Below are 17,504 nucleotides of genomic sequence, written 5' to 3'. Positions count from 1 at the left end.
GACTCAGCAAAATCTTTAGGCATAACACTCAACACCAATCTCAACATGCAGCAACATATCAGCAAAGCAACTAAGGGAGCGAACTACCAAATCAATACCCTGAGGAAACTTAAACCCTTCCTCCCAGCCAAAGACTTCCAAACTGCAGTACAAGCACTAGTCATCCCTCAAATAGAATACGGCAACATCGCCCTCTGTGGTCTCCCTCTAACTACTACTACACCCCTAAGAGCTTCTCTAAACGCTGCAGCGAGACTCATCACTGGGTCAAAAAAAACACTTGCACATCTCCCCTGACTTGAAATCCCTGAACTGGCTGCCTTTTGAAGCCAGAATTCATCTGAAAATTGCCTGCATGACACACAAGGCTGTACACCTGAGCTCACCCGGATACCTCACCCAGAAGCTGACAATATCTGGCGGCTCTAGAAACACTAGAGGCACAAACAATCTTCTGCTAAAACCTAGAAGATTCCGGAAGGAAAAAACTTATAAACGCTCCTTCTCAGGAATGGCACCCAGGATCTGGAACTCACTCCCTCCTGAAACCAGGCTTATCTCCTCCATCACACTCTTTAAAAAAGAAGTAAAAGCTATCCTCATGGCTAAATACACTTGAACTATTAACGTGGATTTTTAAAGTCTCTGCACCGATCTGTATTAGCTGTTCGATCCCTGTGATTATCTGTATTATTTGTATTGTTGACTTACCTGACTGTCTATGCTCACACTTACTTGTACTACTTGCATTGTTGATGAATCTGTTTTACTGTGCCTATTACCTACAATTACGCTATACCTAATGGCCTGTTATCCACTCTCCTGATTGTATCCCCTGCTCTGTAAAGCGCTCTGATATCTGCAAAGATATTGTTCGCGCTATATAAAACTTTCAAAATAAATAAATAAAAATAAAAGTTATCACTACAACTTAACTTTAAGAACTCCAAATTAAAAAGCAATAATGTCATAATTGCAGTTAGACAGGCAACAACAATCTAAAAAACACTATTCATACCCACATCTTTTAAGTATATCAGATGATACTTTTCAATTAGCATTTTTATATTTAGGTGTATAAATTTTATTTCTAAACCACACCTATGCAGAAGCTTCTTGGTGCAATATGGGACACAAAGCATAGCAAGAAAAGGATATTCACAATGCACAATCCACTATGCAGAAGAAAAAGTTAAACTCTGCCTTACGGAGGTCATCAAATGGATGAAAAACAACCACCTCTGATGTAATACAGACGAGACAGAAATCCTGCTGATAGGAAAAGAACATCCATTTCAACCTAAGGCCTGGTGGCCCGAGGATGTAGTAACTCGCCCATCCACTGTTGAAGTGGCTAAAAATCTAGGAGTGTTGTACGACTCCTCTCTCTTTTAAACCCCATGCACTTACAATAGCTAGGACCTGCTTTGGTTTAATTAAAACCTTGAAAAAATATGTTGATCTTATTCCTCTCACTACGAGGAGAGGAGTGGCGGTGGCGCGGATACTTATGCGCTTACACTATTGTAACAGCCTCCTGGCAGGTGCCAACAAATCAACCCTGAAGAGACTACAGGTAGTGCAGCATGCAGCAGCCCAATTGGTCTTGAAACTTCCTCGTAACAAGATTCACACCATATACTACAACAAGCCTACTTAGATCTTCCTCAGCAAACCGCCGGGGTTCAAACTTAAAACGCAGGGAGGGAAATATGCAGCCGTGTTAGGTGCAAAGGCCTGGAATCTATTGCCAAATAAATTGAGATCTATAGAAACTGAAATGCAGTTCAGGAAGGCCCTAAATACCTGGATCAGTGGAGTATCAGATGAATTCTGTCAAGCCCTCATCTAGGTCTCTATACTCCACTGCTAAGCTTGTCTCTATCCGTATGGCACCTGGAGGCTCCTAAACAATTAGAAAGGCAGTCAAAGTTAGTTCTTTTCCTCCAGAATCTCAACCATGGCCAACTGGTTGGTATTTTTCACAGAAAAAGGATGCAGTCTTAACCACCAGACATCCTTTAACTGTGTCAGGATGTCAGATGTTCCCATTTTCGAGGACCAATACAATAGTTAAGAGAAAGACGTACACAAGGCTTTGAGTGGGATGAAAAAACTAGGGGGGGGGTCTCAAAGGGGTGTGGCCGATGCAGTTAAGGGCTTGGCTTAAAACGCATAAGCTAAAAATCTGTGTGTAGCATAGTGTGCCACCCGACTGGTATTTTTAGGTTTCTGTCATTGAATTCAGATATATATTACAATTAACATTACACCTACAACAAGTCAGGGCTGTTGGCTTTGTCAATGGATGTTAGTTGCAAAAGATACATAAGCAACAACTATGGATTTTTTGCATATAATATTGCAAATGCTTCCGTTCTGAAATGATGAGACTGTAAACAACTATAACGAGTCTCTTTGAAGTTACCCAAAGGCAGTGAAGGCTGGCACTGCTGCAGAGTTAGGATTTGTTCTCACGCCGAAGGTAAGGGCAAAAATGGAGAGCTTTATAGAGACCAGTTGTGGCAGCTACTTTTTAGAATTGTCAGTGCTGAGCACCGGCAAGACCCAGCCCACTTAAAGTCCTGGACATACAGTGGTTGTCCGTTGACCTAGTCAGGGCCTTTCAGGCTCACTTTCTGTCTGCAGGTCCCAGCTGTCAATATCACGTGGAAAAGGAGCTAACGTTCCTTCAACATTCTCTGACGGCCTAAGTAGTGCAGTCTTGGTGCAGGCGCATGGGGTCAGCTAACTGGAGTTGTTTGACTGAGGTGATAAGAAAAGATCAACGCAGTATCCTGACAGTTAAAACATATGAGAGATTAAACACAGCACATCAGGGCCAGACTGGCATAGCTGGCACCGGGTGTTTCTCCTGTGGGCCGCCAGGGTGGAGGCTGGTTTTCAGCCCCTGTGGGGTCAGTTTTTGTTGTTACCGGGGGTCAGCAATACCGGCCCCCTGTAACAAAATCGGCGAAACCGACCCCAGCAAACAGCTCGGCCGCACCGCCCCTCTCGTCCAAGGGGGTCCGGCCAAGCAGTTTGCCAGGGCTGGGTTCTGTTCCCAGTCCGGCCCTGCAGCGCATGCCCATCTAGCTTGTTAAAGGTTGTGGCACGCCGGGCTGGCCAGTGACAGGCAGCTGGGTGCCAGCTAGCTTAACAGACAGTGACTGCACTCTAAAACAACGTCTGTAAGGTGACCACCTCCCTCCCTATCATCACCAACACTGTTTCCAGTCCTGGACTTGTGTGATAACCCAATGCATTCTGAGTGCTTCAATCTTGTTTTACTTCCATTTTATTATTTGACTAACACATCTGAACACTGATAATTAGGTGAAGAGAGTGGAAATAGTGTCCGTCATTGCCTGGAGTGCAGGGGGCACTCTGGGTCACTGTCTAACCCACACTGCAGCCCACACCATCTGCAGTCCAGCACCGGCCCTTATTGCAGGGACATTTTAAGGATTTGGGGGGCCCTGGGCCAAATGTATTATGGGAGCTCAGGTTTCTGGCCTTTTCATGCCCTTTTTGGCCAGGTCACTGACAGTGCACAGGCACATTCGTCCCAATTCTAAATGTGTCTATATTTATTATTCAAGGACAGTGACGGGTGTTTTCATTATTGAAATACAGCAGGAGTTCATTAATATTACTGCAAATCTCTGTGACACCCTTCTATTTCTCATATGTGAGGTCCTGTTTAGATCTAAAAGAAACTATTTTATGAATGTTATATGAAACATAAAAACAGCATTCCTCTGCATAATGTATGTGATAGACTCTCACACATCAACCACATTAAAAAAAATTAAATGTGTTTGAAAAAAATCTGTTGAGGAATTATTCAAGGTCATCAGGGCAAGACTCTGCAGAACAGAGCTGGCTGTATCAGGAGGCCCCACTGAAAGGCTGGGGCGCTGGGCTAGAGCCCACTTTTGCCATGCCTTAAAACGCCTCTGTTTTATGGGGACTCTTACTGATTTACAGCCATCTGGTGAGGAGCAACTGTCCTCAAACTCTACCAGCTCAGGTACAAGGAATGGGTGGGGCATGTGAAAGGCCGGCCCCCATAAGTGACAGACACATTGCAGCGGAGCTTCAAGACACGTGTATTTTCAAAAGTGAGCAGGAGAGCAAACCGTGCCAACGAAGCAGTGTGATCTTCGCTGTCAGTGGCAGTGGACTGCTGATGACGGCTTGGCGCACCACCGCCATCAGCGAATCATAGTGAGGGTCCGGGCACTGGGGGCTACATAATGCAGTCCTTAGGGCGAGAATTGCCGCACCAGGACAACAATCTGTCTCCCATGCTTCCAGTCTCCCTGGTATCGCCCAATATGGGTAATCTGGTGGTGCTGGGCAACAAGTTATATAACAATATCCTTAAATCAACAGTACACCTGAGGATCAGAGAGTGCATCCAATTAGCACATAGGCATCTAGTCCCAACCTTTGTTGGCCCCATCCAACAACGTTGGCCGACGGCAGCACTAGGGAGGTAGTGCTCCCGTCGGCCAACAGCCAACGGGAGCACGTAAGGGGTTAAGAAAACCAAATACTTCCACACTGGCTCTTTCGATTACAACTCACAAACCAAGCTCTGGTGTACCATGGAATCCTCAAAACAAGGTTGAAACCCCATTGACACTACAAGACCACAACAATGGCATACTGCCCACCCTATAAATATGTTTGATATAACACAACACAATTCTTTGGAGTAGTGTGGTATTTATTTATGACACCCTACTGTCACCTGTGTCTAGTAGCAATAAAAAAGGTAAACCCTCGTGGAGAATATTTCAACTGCTTTAATAGGACAGATACATTTACAGCTAGTAACTCAACAAGCAAAAGTATTTGAGGAGACTTACCGTAAGAACATTCTGATATTTTCTGCCTTCATTTCGGACACTAATTGCTCTCTCTTGTTACTCTGGTTTTCAAAGGTTTGTATCTCTCTTTTAGATCGACTGGATCCTGACAATACACCTGGAAACATCAGTCAATGAACAGAAACATTAGAAGGGGGATCCCAGCAGATCGAACTATAAACATTACATCTCCAACATGCACTGTACCACTTCCACTTGTTTGGTTTCTTGCACATGGAGGGTCATTTGTTAATGAGTTGGCCAAAAGAAAACTATAGAAAGCCATTCTATTCTTAAGATAGTTATGTCTGAGGGTGAATGGGTAGAGTCAAACAACATTGACGCATTTTAAAATACAATTTTTAAAAATGTACGCGTATTCAACTTAAGTAAATCAAGAAAGGAGGGTTGTAGAAGAAACCAATGATAATTCTTTACACGGAAGACAAACATTTATTGGAAATGTTTCCATACTCAAAGTACATGGAAGTCCTGTAAGCCATAGGGCCGTCTTTCCCCAGTTTGTTTGCCTTGCTCCTTCATTTTTGCTGATCGCGTTTTTGATGGCCTAAAGACTCTGCACTTTATCACTCCCAACCAGTGCTAAAGTGTGTGTGCTCACTTCCTAAAACATGGTAACATTGACTTACACTCAATTGGCGCATTAAATTTACATAACAAGTTCCAAGTAAAGGGTTAACACATGTACCTGAGGCATGCTACTAGTGAGTCTGTAACATGAATTGTGCTACCTACTTAAGTAGTCTGTCAAACATGACTCAGTCCTGACATTGCAGTCTGTGTGTGAAGTTTAAACTGCAATTTTGACCTGGCAAAATAAATCTTTTGCCAGGCCAAAACCTACCTTTTTAAGGTATAAGCCATCCCTATAGTAGGCTCTATATTGCCCATAGAGCATGGTGCAGTTTATTTAAAAGTTGCACATGCTTTTTTAAGTTCTAGTAGCAAAAAACTCTTTAATTTGGTTTTCACTATTGCAAGGCCTACCCTTCCCGTAGGATAACACTGGGTTACTTTATCACATTTAATAAGTGGGAATGTCAAGTTTGGTGTCTAAAGGATTGCAATTTAAAACCCTCATTAATGGTAAAGTCAGATTTTAAGTCACAATTCTGAAAATGCCACTTTTAGAAAGTTGCCATTTTCTTGTCCAAACCATTTGGTGCCTGCAGCCTGTATTGTGAGTCATATGACTAGGTGTAACTAGCAATTGGTCTTTGTGTACAACTTCCAGACAGTGAGACAAAGGGGAATAGTTGTTGGCAGGGTGGGACAGCTCTGCTTTGATAGACGGGAGGATCAGCCACCTACCACCCATGCACATCGAAAGGCTTTGCCTCAGCACACTCAGAAAGGGTTTCATACTTCTTTTTTTGTGTCCCCAGGCAAGCTTGGGGCCAGGGCAGGGCAGCAAGAAATCCCAAACTCATCTGAAGGGGTGGAAACCTCCAGAACGTTCTCCTACTGCAAAGTTGGCACCATGTGTAAATATTGGACCCCCAGACCCAAATCCTAGGTACCCCTCCTATCCTGTGAAAGGAGGACTGCTGTGCTGCCCTAGTGAGAAGGACTGGATCTGCATCTTGAACCCAGAACCACCAGAGTGACTCAAGGGTCTAGTTGGCCTACCTCCTGTTCAGAACCTCAGGGAGAGAAAAGGCTCCAACCTCCTTGAACCCGGCACCTGGACTCTACCTGCTGTGAGTCTTGCTCCCCAAGTGGTGCCACCCCAATCCTGGAGCCTTGGAAGTGGGCCTGAAGGTGCTGTGCCAGCCCAGCTGTGGTCACTTAGAAAATACCGACACAGCACAATGCATCTACTTGCATCTCCGCATTGGAACTGCCACTGCATGACACATCCCTGACGCAGGACCTCGTATCGCAACTTCTTAGGAACCGCTTATGCACAACAAATCCTTGAAACATGATCTCGCAATTCTCTGCAGCCAGGAACTACTGTACTTTGCTCAGCAGACCTAACTTAGTCTCTGTACCTGGCTCATGCTCCGTCACAGTCAGCCCAAACTTATGACTTTGACCTGGTCCGGGGTGACTAGATAACCACAGTTGGTTTTAAGAAGTACTTTTACCTAAATCTTTAAAATAGCATATCTCCAGTCCTACTAATTGGATTTTTGTTGTTTTGGCGTCAAATAATGTATTACTTGTTACTCTATTTTACAGAATTGGTATGGGATTTTTCTTGTGTAGTGTTTTCACCTTATTACTGTTTGTACTGCATACACTCTTTACACATTGCCTCAAAGTTAAGCTTGGCTGCTTTTGAGCAAAACAACAAGAGGGTTAAGCACAGGCTAATTTGGGGTGGGTTTGTGTTTCACCTAGACAAGAATTGGGGTTGCTGCAGTTTGGGTAGGGTTTTACCCCTCTCTACTAGTAACCCCTTTCCTACAGTATAATTAATCAAGGCTATGTTTAATTGTATTAGAAAAAGCTAAATCTGGCTCTCCTTTGGACCCATGCCCACCCAAGATGTTGGTGGTTCTCCCTAAGTAAATTACACCAGCGAAAATGCAGCTTGGCTGGAAATCTGCTCAGATTATGTCTATTCAAAAAAAAAATAGGCCAACATGGACTCTTTAGTTATTGCAAATTACCAGCACATCTCTGTAAATAAGATCTTGGACCATCTCAGTCTTGGTTCAGACCTGAGCACAGCACGGAGACAGCCTTGGTAGCAATGTTGAACTCCATAGGATGTTCTTTGGATGTCAACACTCCATCTATGCTTGTGCTCTTATACCCGACCACGGCTCATCAACACTCTGTTGCATGCTAGATTATCACAAAGGCTAAATGAAATAGGGATCTATTGAACAGCGTTAGAGTGGCATCAAGACTTTTGGGGAAATCAATCTCAAGTCATCTCGCTGGGGACTTTTAGGTCTGGACTAGAACAATGATGATTGACAAGGGATTCCCCAGGGCTCCTGTCTGAGCCCCACTCTGTTCAATATATATGTGGCCCCACTTGCTCGCTCATTAAATCCTTCAGCCTTGAAAATCTGTATTATGCTGATAACACTCAAAAGAGGTACCTGCCTCCACAGGATGCAGCTGCTGTGGAAAGCACTCCCTTTTCTTCCGCTAGAAGCTAGAAAGAAAACCAGTTGCCGCTCTTATTGGTAGCAGGTTTGACTTCGGTAAATGAGACAATGCTGTCAAAGTGCAGGTCGTGCAAAACACAACAGCACAGCTTATTTCTTATCTTCTCTCAAGACCAGCGGATACTCCACTTTTGAAATAGCTTCACTGGCTGCCGACCAGAAAGAGAATTGTATTCAAAATTGGTTTGACTTTTAAGAAAGGGCCTGGCTACTTACAGCAGAGCCTTAAAAGCTATCACCCAGTGGGGAACCTGCGATCTAAAGACAAAGCACTACTTACTATCCTCCACATTCATAGGTCAAGGTGTAGTGGCAGATCTTTTTCACACCTGGCTCCCACCTTTTGTAATACGCTGCCTTGCCATACTTGCATGTGCAAGGACTATACTAAATTAAGAACATTTATTAAAGACTGATCAGTTTTAATCTCAGTTCTTTGTTTGCTACTATATTTGTCCTCGGTGACAGGTGATTTGTGCACCATAGCACACTAAAGTAACCGAACATAACATATCATGAGTGGCTCATGTTATGAGGTCTGCTAGACTCTTGGTAGAATATTACTATAGCTCTGTTATAAATGAATGGACCACTTCCCTCACAAAAAGAATGTGCAGATTTTTCTAGGGGCGTCTAGGCGATTATTCAGGGGATGAGATGTTTTTTCGATATCAACAACTGGGTGACACCATGACATTTTTTCTTTCAAACCCGTTTTAGAGCAGCCACGAGGGTTTGATGTGAATTGTTTAGAAGCAAATTGTCGTCTGAGAAAGGCATTGGCTTGGATTCCTAGGGATGCCAAGGTCATCAGGGAGTCCAGACAGGTCTATAAATTGGCCATCAAGGAGAGGAAACATTCTTTGTATCAAAACTATTGGGAAATCCTTCAATCAATCCTCCCAGAATTGCAGCAAGGTTTCTTCGGAAACAGTGAATAGGCTTCAGCAGCAAGACGCTTCGCCTAACCAACTCCTAATATGCAATATCTCAGTCCAGGAATGGGTTAAGCATTTTCCCATGTATACCAAATGGAGACGGATAGAGTGTGAAGGTATACTGCAACAGCATCTTGCCCACTCCAACCACCTTCAAGTCACTGTACAGGAAGTAAAGTATGCAATCCGATTTAGTGCAGGTGCTGGGCCAGACGGGAGCCCCATGGATCTTTGTAAATGTAATTTGGATCTATGGCGCCACTTACTTATGAATTTATTTAATAATTCTTTGTTTTTACAAGATCCCCTGAATCTTGGTCCCTTTCTACGATCATGCCGATCGTCAAGAAGAGTGACAGAGTGTTGCCTAAATGCTATAGGCCAAACTTCCTAGTTTGTAAAAGTTATGGGGAGAGTTATCTTCACTCGATTGCAGTCATGGGGCACTGACAATAACATTCTATCCCCTTGCCAGTATGGGCTTCGCCCAGGGCTAGGTACAGTGTAGCAGTGCTTGAATTTACACTAGATAGTAAGTAAATACACTATCAATGAGCGTTGCCCACTGTACCTGGCCTTTATGGACTTGTCAACCACTTTTAATTATGTAAATTGGAGTAGATTGTGAGCGATGTTAATCAAATTAGGGGTACAAGTCCTTTTAATCAACTTTTTACACAGTTTCCTTGAGTATTTAGGTGCAAGGGTACGAAAAGGACAGTCAAGGGAACGCTCTGAAGCCTTTTTCATTAGTCAGTGGGTAAGCCAGGGGTGTGTGTCGGCACCCCAGCTTTTCATCCTAATGATTGAACACCCATCTATCGAATCCTACCAGGGATGTGGCAGAAATTGCCAACTCTTCTGTCCCAGCACTATTATATGCCAATGATGCAGTTTTGTTGGGTTGGACACCCCGTGCTCTGCGTACCTTAGTAGAATCTTTTGTGTCATTCATGAGAACCCTTGAAATGAAAACTAATTTTGGGAAATCCTGCATAATGGCTCGTGGCCCTGGTCAAAAAAAAACTGGCACTCTAAAACTGAATGAACAACAACTTAGCGCAGTACAGAACCTTTTGCTATTTGGGCTTGGTGTGTGCCTCAGGCAATACCTGGCAGCCACAAGTAAACACGCTCGTCTGATACTTGGAAGAGTGGCAGGCTCTCTGTTTAATTGAGCCAAGAACGAAGGTAGTCCTACTATTTCCCCCCTACCTTAAAGTTTATAAAATGCAATGTGTTCCTACGGCATCGTATGGGCCAGGAGTGTGGGAACACCATTAAGCCAAATCCATACAGACAGAATAAAACAGAATCTGTATGTGGGTAATGAATCTCCTGCATTCTGAGGCTAATTTCATTTTGCAGAATTAAATTTAGAATATATTTTAGAAATCATCAAATTGGCACCTCTCCTGCTTTGGGTCAGTGTGTGGAGTAACACTGACTGAGGCAAGTTTTAACAGAGTAGTAAAGGTGAACTGCCTTAGCCAAGATAATGGGCTCTCCTTACCTTGGCTGAAGTATGTCACATTGGTCTCCCTGGATTGTTTAGTGTTCCTAGTGCAATTATTAAATCCAATAAGAGGGTGGTTAAGTGTAGGTAAACCACATGTACTTCCTCGCAGAGAATCCAAGAAGCTAATTTTAAACAAACTATTTGGAATTACTATTTTACTCTTGTGACAGGAGACACTTCACAGCACCTTCCGGCTGCCTCTCCTGTGCTCCCCACTGGCTCTCTGCCCGTGGCGGCCAGTGGTGACGGTCAGTAATTTGCCTTTTTCCTGCCCCTTCTCCTTTTCGGCTGGCCCCATCTTTTCTTCTATAGTTTGTGAGCTCCCTGTAAATTGCCATAATCATCATCTAGTCAAGGCCAAGACACACCTGCCAAGCTACTGCTCTCTGGTGTTGTGTGCTAATTGTAACCCTCATTGTGTCTTTTGTATATGGTGCTTTGATTTACGGCAAATGTAACCTGTCTATTTGATTTGATCAATAACGTTTTTTTTATTTTATTTTTTAAAAAGAGGGATCCACTGGGGAGGGGTACCTTTGGAAATGGGAGATTCTCTCCTTTCCAATGATACCTCTGCCGTCCACCTATATCTTCGGTTGCCTGAGATAGCCCTCTGAGCACGTAGAAAGGGAAACTGAAATGAGCCTCTTGGCTCATTCCAGTTCCAGTTTCACTGAAATGACGTCAGCACAAGGTGCTCACGGATTGTCATTTCAGGGAAACCAGGGGGGGGGGGGCCTCAGGAGCTGGGTAAGCTCTTCCCCAGCTCCCAAGGCTCTTAGGGGTAAAGGGAATCCCTCTGCCATGGCGTCAGATGCACAGGAGCTGTCTGATGCACATGAGCACTAATGCGTCAGAGGGCTCCTGCACGTCTGACTTGTCAAAGGGGGAAGTGCGGGGAAGAGGAAAGACAATCTGAGTGACAAAGATTGCAAGATAACTTTCTCATTTTTAAGATTTCTTCATTTACAAACAGTGTCCACTGGTTCAGAATAGGTGGTAAATTCATTGGGAATTGTTTGCAACCAGCTCAAGCTTGAGAGTACTAGGCACAGTCAGTGATAATTTGGTCACTTTCTACTGCAGGTTAATTCTGACCTGCTTATCAGGGTTTCCACTCTGCAGTGCTATCTGCAGTGATATTTGGGAAGGTCATCATTTATTTCGAAAATTTGCAAAAACAGAAGCTTTTGCAACAGCCATGACCAAATAACTTGCCAATGTCCTGGCTAGTTTGAAATATATCGCTGTATACATAAAGGAAGAATAATTAAATTTTAATCACATAGCATATAATACCCACTAGGCTCATCCACAAACCAGATGATGTAAATGCAAAAGTGACTCAACAGTATTGTAAAGATGGATAACTCATTAAACAGGCTACTGATGACCAAGGGACATACCCGCAAAAAAAAAGAAAAAAGGGTGGCGAGGGAGGGGTCTTGATGCCTTGCACTGTAAAGAAATTGCAAGGGGTGAATTTATCTCACTGCTAAGGAGGTTAGCATATATTAACAATAACATTGTCTTGGAGCTTATTTTGCCCCGCAAGTAAATTCTTTCAATGGAAACACGTTCTGTCAGGATTCCTGCCACAGCTCACTTCTCTTGACTACCAGAATATACCAGCATGACTCATATCATTCCTCCCAACACTTATGAATGAACATACTTCTTGTGCCCTGACTTTTGACCATATTATATGCTGTTGGTAATAGCTAGTTGCAGATGGTGTTCCCTGGTTTGTTTGAAAAGGCTTAATAGCTTTTACAAATGTTTTACCATACGTATGCAAGGTCAGGTTTCAGGCCCCACGTAAACATCAAAAAGATTTTCCATATTAAGCATCAAGCAACTGGCATAGATGACCTCAAAGTGAACCTACAGTAAGCCAGCCCTCATTAAATAAATCCCCTGCACGGTTCCATGCGATAAGCAATTAGAATGTGACCTTTGTGACTATTCTATGACACTTTCTAGAAGACTATTTCTAAAGAACAAGGGTACCCCGTAAGGCGAACCTGGGGTAGTAGAGTTTATATTGAAAAAACAATGGTTCAAGGGTGGCCTAATAAGGTCCTGTGCGAAAGTATAGCGTAGCAATAATTCACGCTAGGGAGCTAAGGATGTAGGTACATATAGAATTATTTATTTTCTCTTTCAAGATTTATAAGAAAAGTTTCAGGTGCTCATATAAGTGACAAGGTGCATAACGTGACACAAGTGAACATAGTGAAAGCGGAATGTCACACAACAAACAAGGTAAAAGACCACATACATATATACAATGAGGCGGATATATTTCCTTGGATAGGTCGACGACGTTTCGATCTATATTATTTTAGATCATCATCAGGACTGGGGAGCTTCCTGAAATAAGTGATTTATTTCTACGCTGCATAAGGGGTCCATTTAATGATCTGAGAACCGTAACAACATCAATTGGCCAACTGCATGCCAGGAGTTAGTCTGGACTTGTCGGCTGTTGCAAGGGGGGGGGTTCGACTTCTTATCACTTACTCGCCAGGAGTTAATCACGGCTTGTAGCCTGCTGCGCAGGGGGTCCGAGTGCCTCGCTTCCGGGATCACATCATTAAATGGACCCCTTATGCAGCGTAGAAATAAATCACTTATTTCAGGAAGCTCCCCAGTCCTGATGATGATCTAAAATAATATAGATCGAAACGTCGTCGACCTATCCAAGGAAATATATCCACCTCATTGTATATATGTATGTGGTCTTTTACCTTGTTTGTTGTGTGACATTCCGCTTTCACTATGTTCACTTGTGTCACGTTATGCACCTTGTCACTTATATGAGCACCTGAAACTTTTCTTATAAATGTTGAAAGAGAAAATAAATAATTCTATATGTACCTACATCCTTAGCTCCCTAGCGTGAATTATTGCTACGCTATACTTTCGCACAGGACTTTCTAGAAGACAGCCTAATCAAATTATTAAACTGCACCTGTTCCTTGCTATAAGCAATTAGAACTGGACATTTGTGAACATTCAAAAGCACCTTCTAGAAGGCAGACACATCAAGTTAATTATCTGCATATTTTCCTTGTTAGAAACAATTAGAGTGTGAACTTTATGAACATTCTAAAACAGGCATATTTAAAGACCGTCCATACCCCTTCACTTTACCTCTTCGCCTGCCACATACCTGTTTTCCAGCTTTCAGGACTCTTTCTTTCCAGCTCCCTTGATCCGCCGACTTTTACCTCACTGCTAGGATCGTCTCGCATTAGTCTTGCACCTGGATGGAAAAAAGAACAAGAAACTCTGTACCTTGTATATATGTCTTTTTTCAATAAAAATTACTGAACTAAGAAAAGGGGAGACGGATTAACAAACTTGATTTTACTATGCACTGAGCCCAGTCCCAACATCTTGCTGCGAACAAAGGTAACCAACGTTTTTGTTCAACTTGTACATCATTTTGGCAGGACTCTGCCAGAGAGGACTACGGTGAAGCTAACCCCGTCCAAATTTACTTGTGAGTTTGATGCTGAAATCATACTCACTACCGTTTTGAAAAGTTTGATAAAGGAGCCTCTACGGACAATGTAAATGAAAACAAAACAACAACAAAACTAACGGTTGGTTGAGATTTAAAACGCTTAGTGAGGTAAGAACTTAAGAGATAGAGTTAATACTAGGCTAAAGCCATAATATTTGTTTGTTTTTAGGTATTGCACCTTCCGGTGCCATTCATTAGACTGGTGTGAATGCTTGCTGCAGTGTTGATGTTGAGTAGACGAGCCATAGCATCCTTCCATCCCACTCCCCTTACCCCTGGAATTTGCAACCAGAGCATTGTCTCCTCCTGTAAATCAAAGGTAAGACTCGAGAACTAGCGTCGCCGTACCATTGGAATTACCGGGGATCCAGGTAGGGGGCTGTTAGACTTGGCATCTTTTGGCGTGTTTCCCCTGAGTTTTTGCTGTCTGGCCTCCGGGTTTTGACTCTGTTTTTGCTGGTGTAGTGTTTCTGCGCAATTTTCTCACAGCTGAGCAGTTGTAAAGTGCAAGTGCTCCTGTGGTAAATTGTGTTATAGATTGGCAGTTCCATGATTGGATATTTGATTTACTTGTTAGTCCCTAGTAAAGTGCACTGAGTGTGCCAGGGCCTGTAAGTTAAATGCTACTAGTGGGCCTGCAGCACTGATTGTGCCAACCACATGAATAGCCCTGAAAAGGTAATTCAGACCTACCAATGCAGAGTCTGGGCGCAGTTTGTAACTGCCATGTCGACTTGGCCAGTGCACACACTTGCCAGTCCCTAACCTTCTCTTTATTACATGTCAGCAACCCCTAAGGTAGGCCCAAGTTACCACTGAGGGCAGGGTGTAGTGTATGTGAAAGTTAGGACATGCCCTGATGTGTGTGGCATGCCCTGATAGTTAATTATGGCCAATTTCGTTTTTCACTAATGCATGGCTACCTATTCCCAATAGGACAAAATTGGCCAGTAGGACAAATGGGGAGTTTCTTTATAACATCTTATAAACATAACTGGTCTGGGGAATTAAGTAGGAAAATAAAGTTTAGTATGCCTGAACTCAGAATCTAAAGATGCATCGTTTAGTGGAGGTGATTTTTACATTCTGCGTTTGTAAATACCACTTGTAGAAAGTAGGTGTTTTCTTGCTCAGTCATCCTGTGTGCCTCTGCTGGAATGTGGATTGCCTGTCTGGGTAATGGATGACAGAAGGCTGGGGAGCAGGAGTGGCTCCACATAGTCTAGGTGGATCAGGAAAGGGCTGAATTGACCTAAGCTGCATTTGGGGTAGTGGGGGGAGATTTCCTCAAAAGGCCTGGTCTGCCTCTGACAATTCCGTCTCCACCTCCCGCCGGGAAGCCACACCAGAGAAGGCAGAACTGGTTCTGGCTGGACACAGACACTCTCTACCTAACAAATCAACGGATTTTGGAATATAAATATTGGGACCCAGACCCCTGAACTTTAGAACTCTTTTTGGACCAAGAAGACTGCAAAGAAGAAGAGCTGGAGAAGCTGTGAGAAGGAACTGCCACTTTGCTGTGTTAGCCTGCAGTGGCTGCTTCTGTCTTGGGCAGATGTCACCGCTGCAAGGCCGCACCCCTGCACCGCAACACTGGTCTCACCGACGACGCCTGCTGACGATGCCTCCGAGCTGCTGCTCAGAATGCGACCTGTGGGCATCGCACTCTCTCTCTCTTTCCTTCCCACGGTCGGGGCTGGGGATCAAAGAGTGACAATCAATGCAAGATGGGGGGACGGAGTAATCAAACGACAAGGAAGAGCGTGAACGACTGGCGGTTGGACTATTGCCAATCAGACTGAAACGGATCCCCCCTCCCTCCCCCCCCCGCCCCGGGCGTTTCTCTTTTCTTTCCCTTCTTTTTCTCTTCTTCCACCCATGTATATGTAATGCTCCATGTAAATATATATTTTTTTCAATAAAAAATTACTGAAATTAAAAAACTGAGACTGGATCACCGTGGAGTTGGTGATATGGAGTCATCTTGTAACTCAAGGCAGTAGAGAGGCACCAGCTGAACCAGCTTCAGGGGGGGCCAATGGAGGGATCAGAAAAGTTTAAACGTTGATCTATGACTCGTAGGTCTTAAGACAGAAGAAAATAAATAAAACCTTAAGAAACAATATACTATGAAACAGGTGTGGGGTGGAGGTTAATGGCTGGCAAAGGAACCAATTAAGATCCGACAAAGAGAGAGGAGGACAAAAGGTGCAAAGAAAAATAAGTGAGAGACAAATGGAATGAGAGAGTGGAAAGATGGAAGAAACAAAATGCAGAGAAGGAAAACTATAGAAGGAAAGAAAGCAGAATGGAAAGGAGGTTAGATAGAACGAAGAATAATGGAAATAAAGAACAAGATGAAAATGAGGAAATGAAAAAGGGAACCTTTGCTCTGTTGAACGATTCCAGAGGGAATCCTAAAAAGGATTCATTTGCGTTTGCCTCACACGATGTGCCATGGTTCAACGAGTGGATGTATTTTATTTTTCTCACTTCTCTCTTTTTGCAACCTTACACCTGTAGCCATTTCCTGGTGTGCTCGCCAGCAGCTCCGTAATTCTAGGACTTCCAGTTCTCTTTCAACGCCTCACAAAATCCCAGCATTCAAAGTAATACTGTACCAAAGCCAATGTCTGAAACCGGTTTGGGAACACATTGGGAGTGGGACCAGTTTAAAACGAGTTTTAGCTCCCAGTTCTAGTCCTGCCGCTGAAGAGCGGGTTAAAAACGCCCAGGAGATAAACTGCTTGCTTTAGACGCCTGTGCTGTGAGAGAGCGAAGCCTCAATGCAGCGATCGAACAGGTGCAGCCAGTGTGTGCAAGAACACACAAAGCGCCTGCTGGAGGGGGATGCAGGACGAGTGCATCTGTGCAACGAGCACTTCGATACGATAGTGACTGTAAGTGACATCTAAAATATTTCAACCAGAGAGAGTATTAACATTTCCCAAAGCATAATTGTGCACCCGTTCAGTCTTTTCCGAAACTGGACATGTTTTTGGGATGTAGTTATACCATGCGGCGGATAAAGAAAACGCAAACAGCAGCGAAGTTAACTTACCGATGAGGACGCCCATGAGGAAACAGGCCACGGCTTCTATTACGGTGACGCGGCGGGTGTTGCTGCAAGCCATTTGTACGGTGCTGCAGTCCCCGTCCTCACCAGCTCCGGCGTCCCTGCACAAGCACAAAAGGTTGTTAGAATGGTTCGGGAGTCCTGACTGCAGCTTAATATAGGTTTTTTCAGGTAAAAGTGAGCTCTCCGCCGCCATCTGCTGGGCCAGTGGTGGTAGTGAATGAAATACAAGCATTTGCAATGCAATAAGTCTCGCATTTACGCTAGTTTATAGTTTTTTCTTTGCCTCAAATGTGTATCTTGGTTCTAATGTACTATTGCATTACCTTTGTATTGAACTTTATTTAAACAAAATAAAAACTTCTTAAACTGAAAAAAAAAAAAAAAGCTATTGGCAGTGTGAACAAAGC

General features: G+C 43.6%; 1 protein-coding gene across 1 annotated transcript in view; it reads right to left on the bottom strand.

Annotated features, from left to right (window-relative positions):
* LOC147696880 (N-acetylated-alpha-linked acidic dipeptidase 2-like) overlaps nt 1-17,210 on the bottom strand; it is a 443,587-nt gene extending 426,377 nt beyond the window's left edge. Inside the window, exons 1-3 of the mRNA XM_086936082.1 lie at nt 17,080-17,210; nt 13,659-13,751; nt 4,878-4,995 (exon numbers count right to left, since the gene is read on the bottom strand). Of these exons, the coding sequence (XP_086792208.1) occupies nt 4,878-4,995; nt 13,659-13,751; nt 17,080-17,152 (284 nt within the window). The 5' untranslated portion in view covers nt 17,153-17,210. The remainder of the gene's footprint in view (nt 1-4,877; nt 4,996-13,658; nt 13,752-17,079) is intronic.
* Nucleotides 17,211-17,504: the final 294 nt, after the last annotated feature.

Source organism: Lissotriton vulgaris, chromosome 8, assembly GCF_964263255.1.
Source record: "Lissotriton vulgaris chromosome 8, aLisVul1.2, whole genome shotgun sequence".
In the NCBI taxonomy this organism is placed as follows: domain Eukaryota; kingdom Metazoa; phylum Chordata; class Amphibia; order Caudata; family Salamandridae; genus Lissotriton; species Lissotriton vulgaris.
Note: the sequence above shows the minus strand (reverse complement) of the source record. Positions and strands in the feature narration are given on the sequence as shown.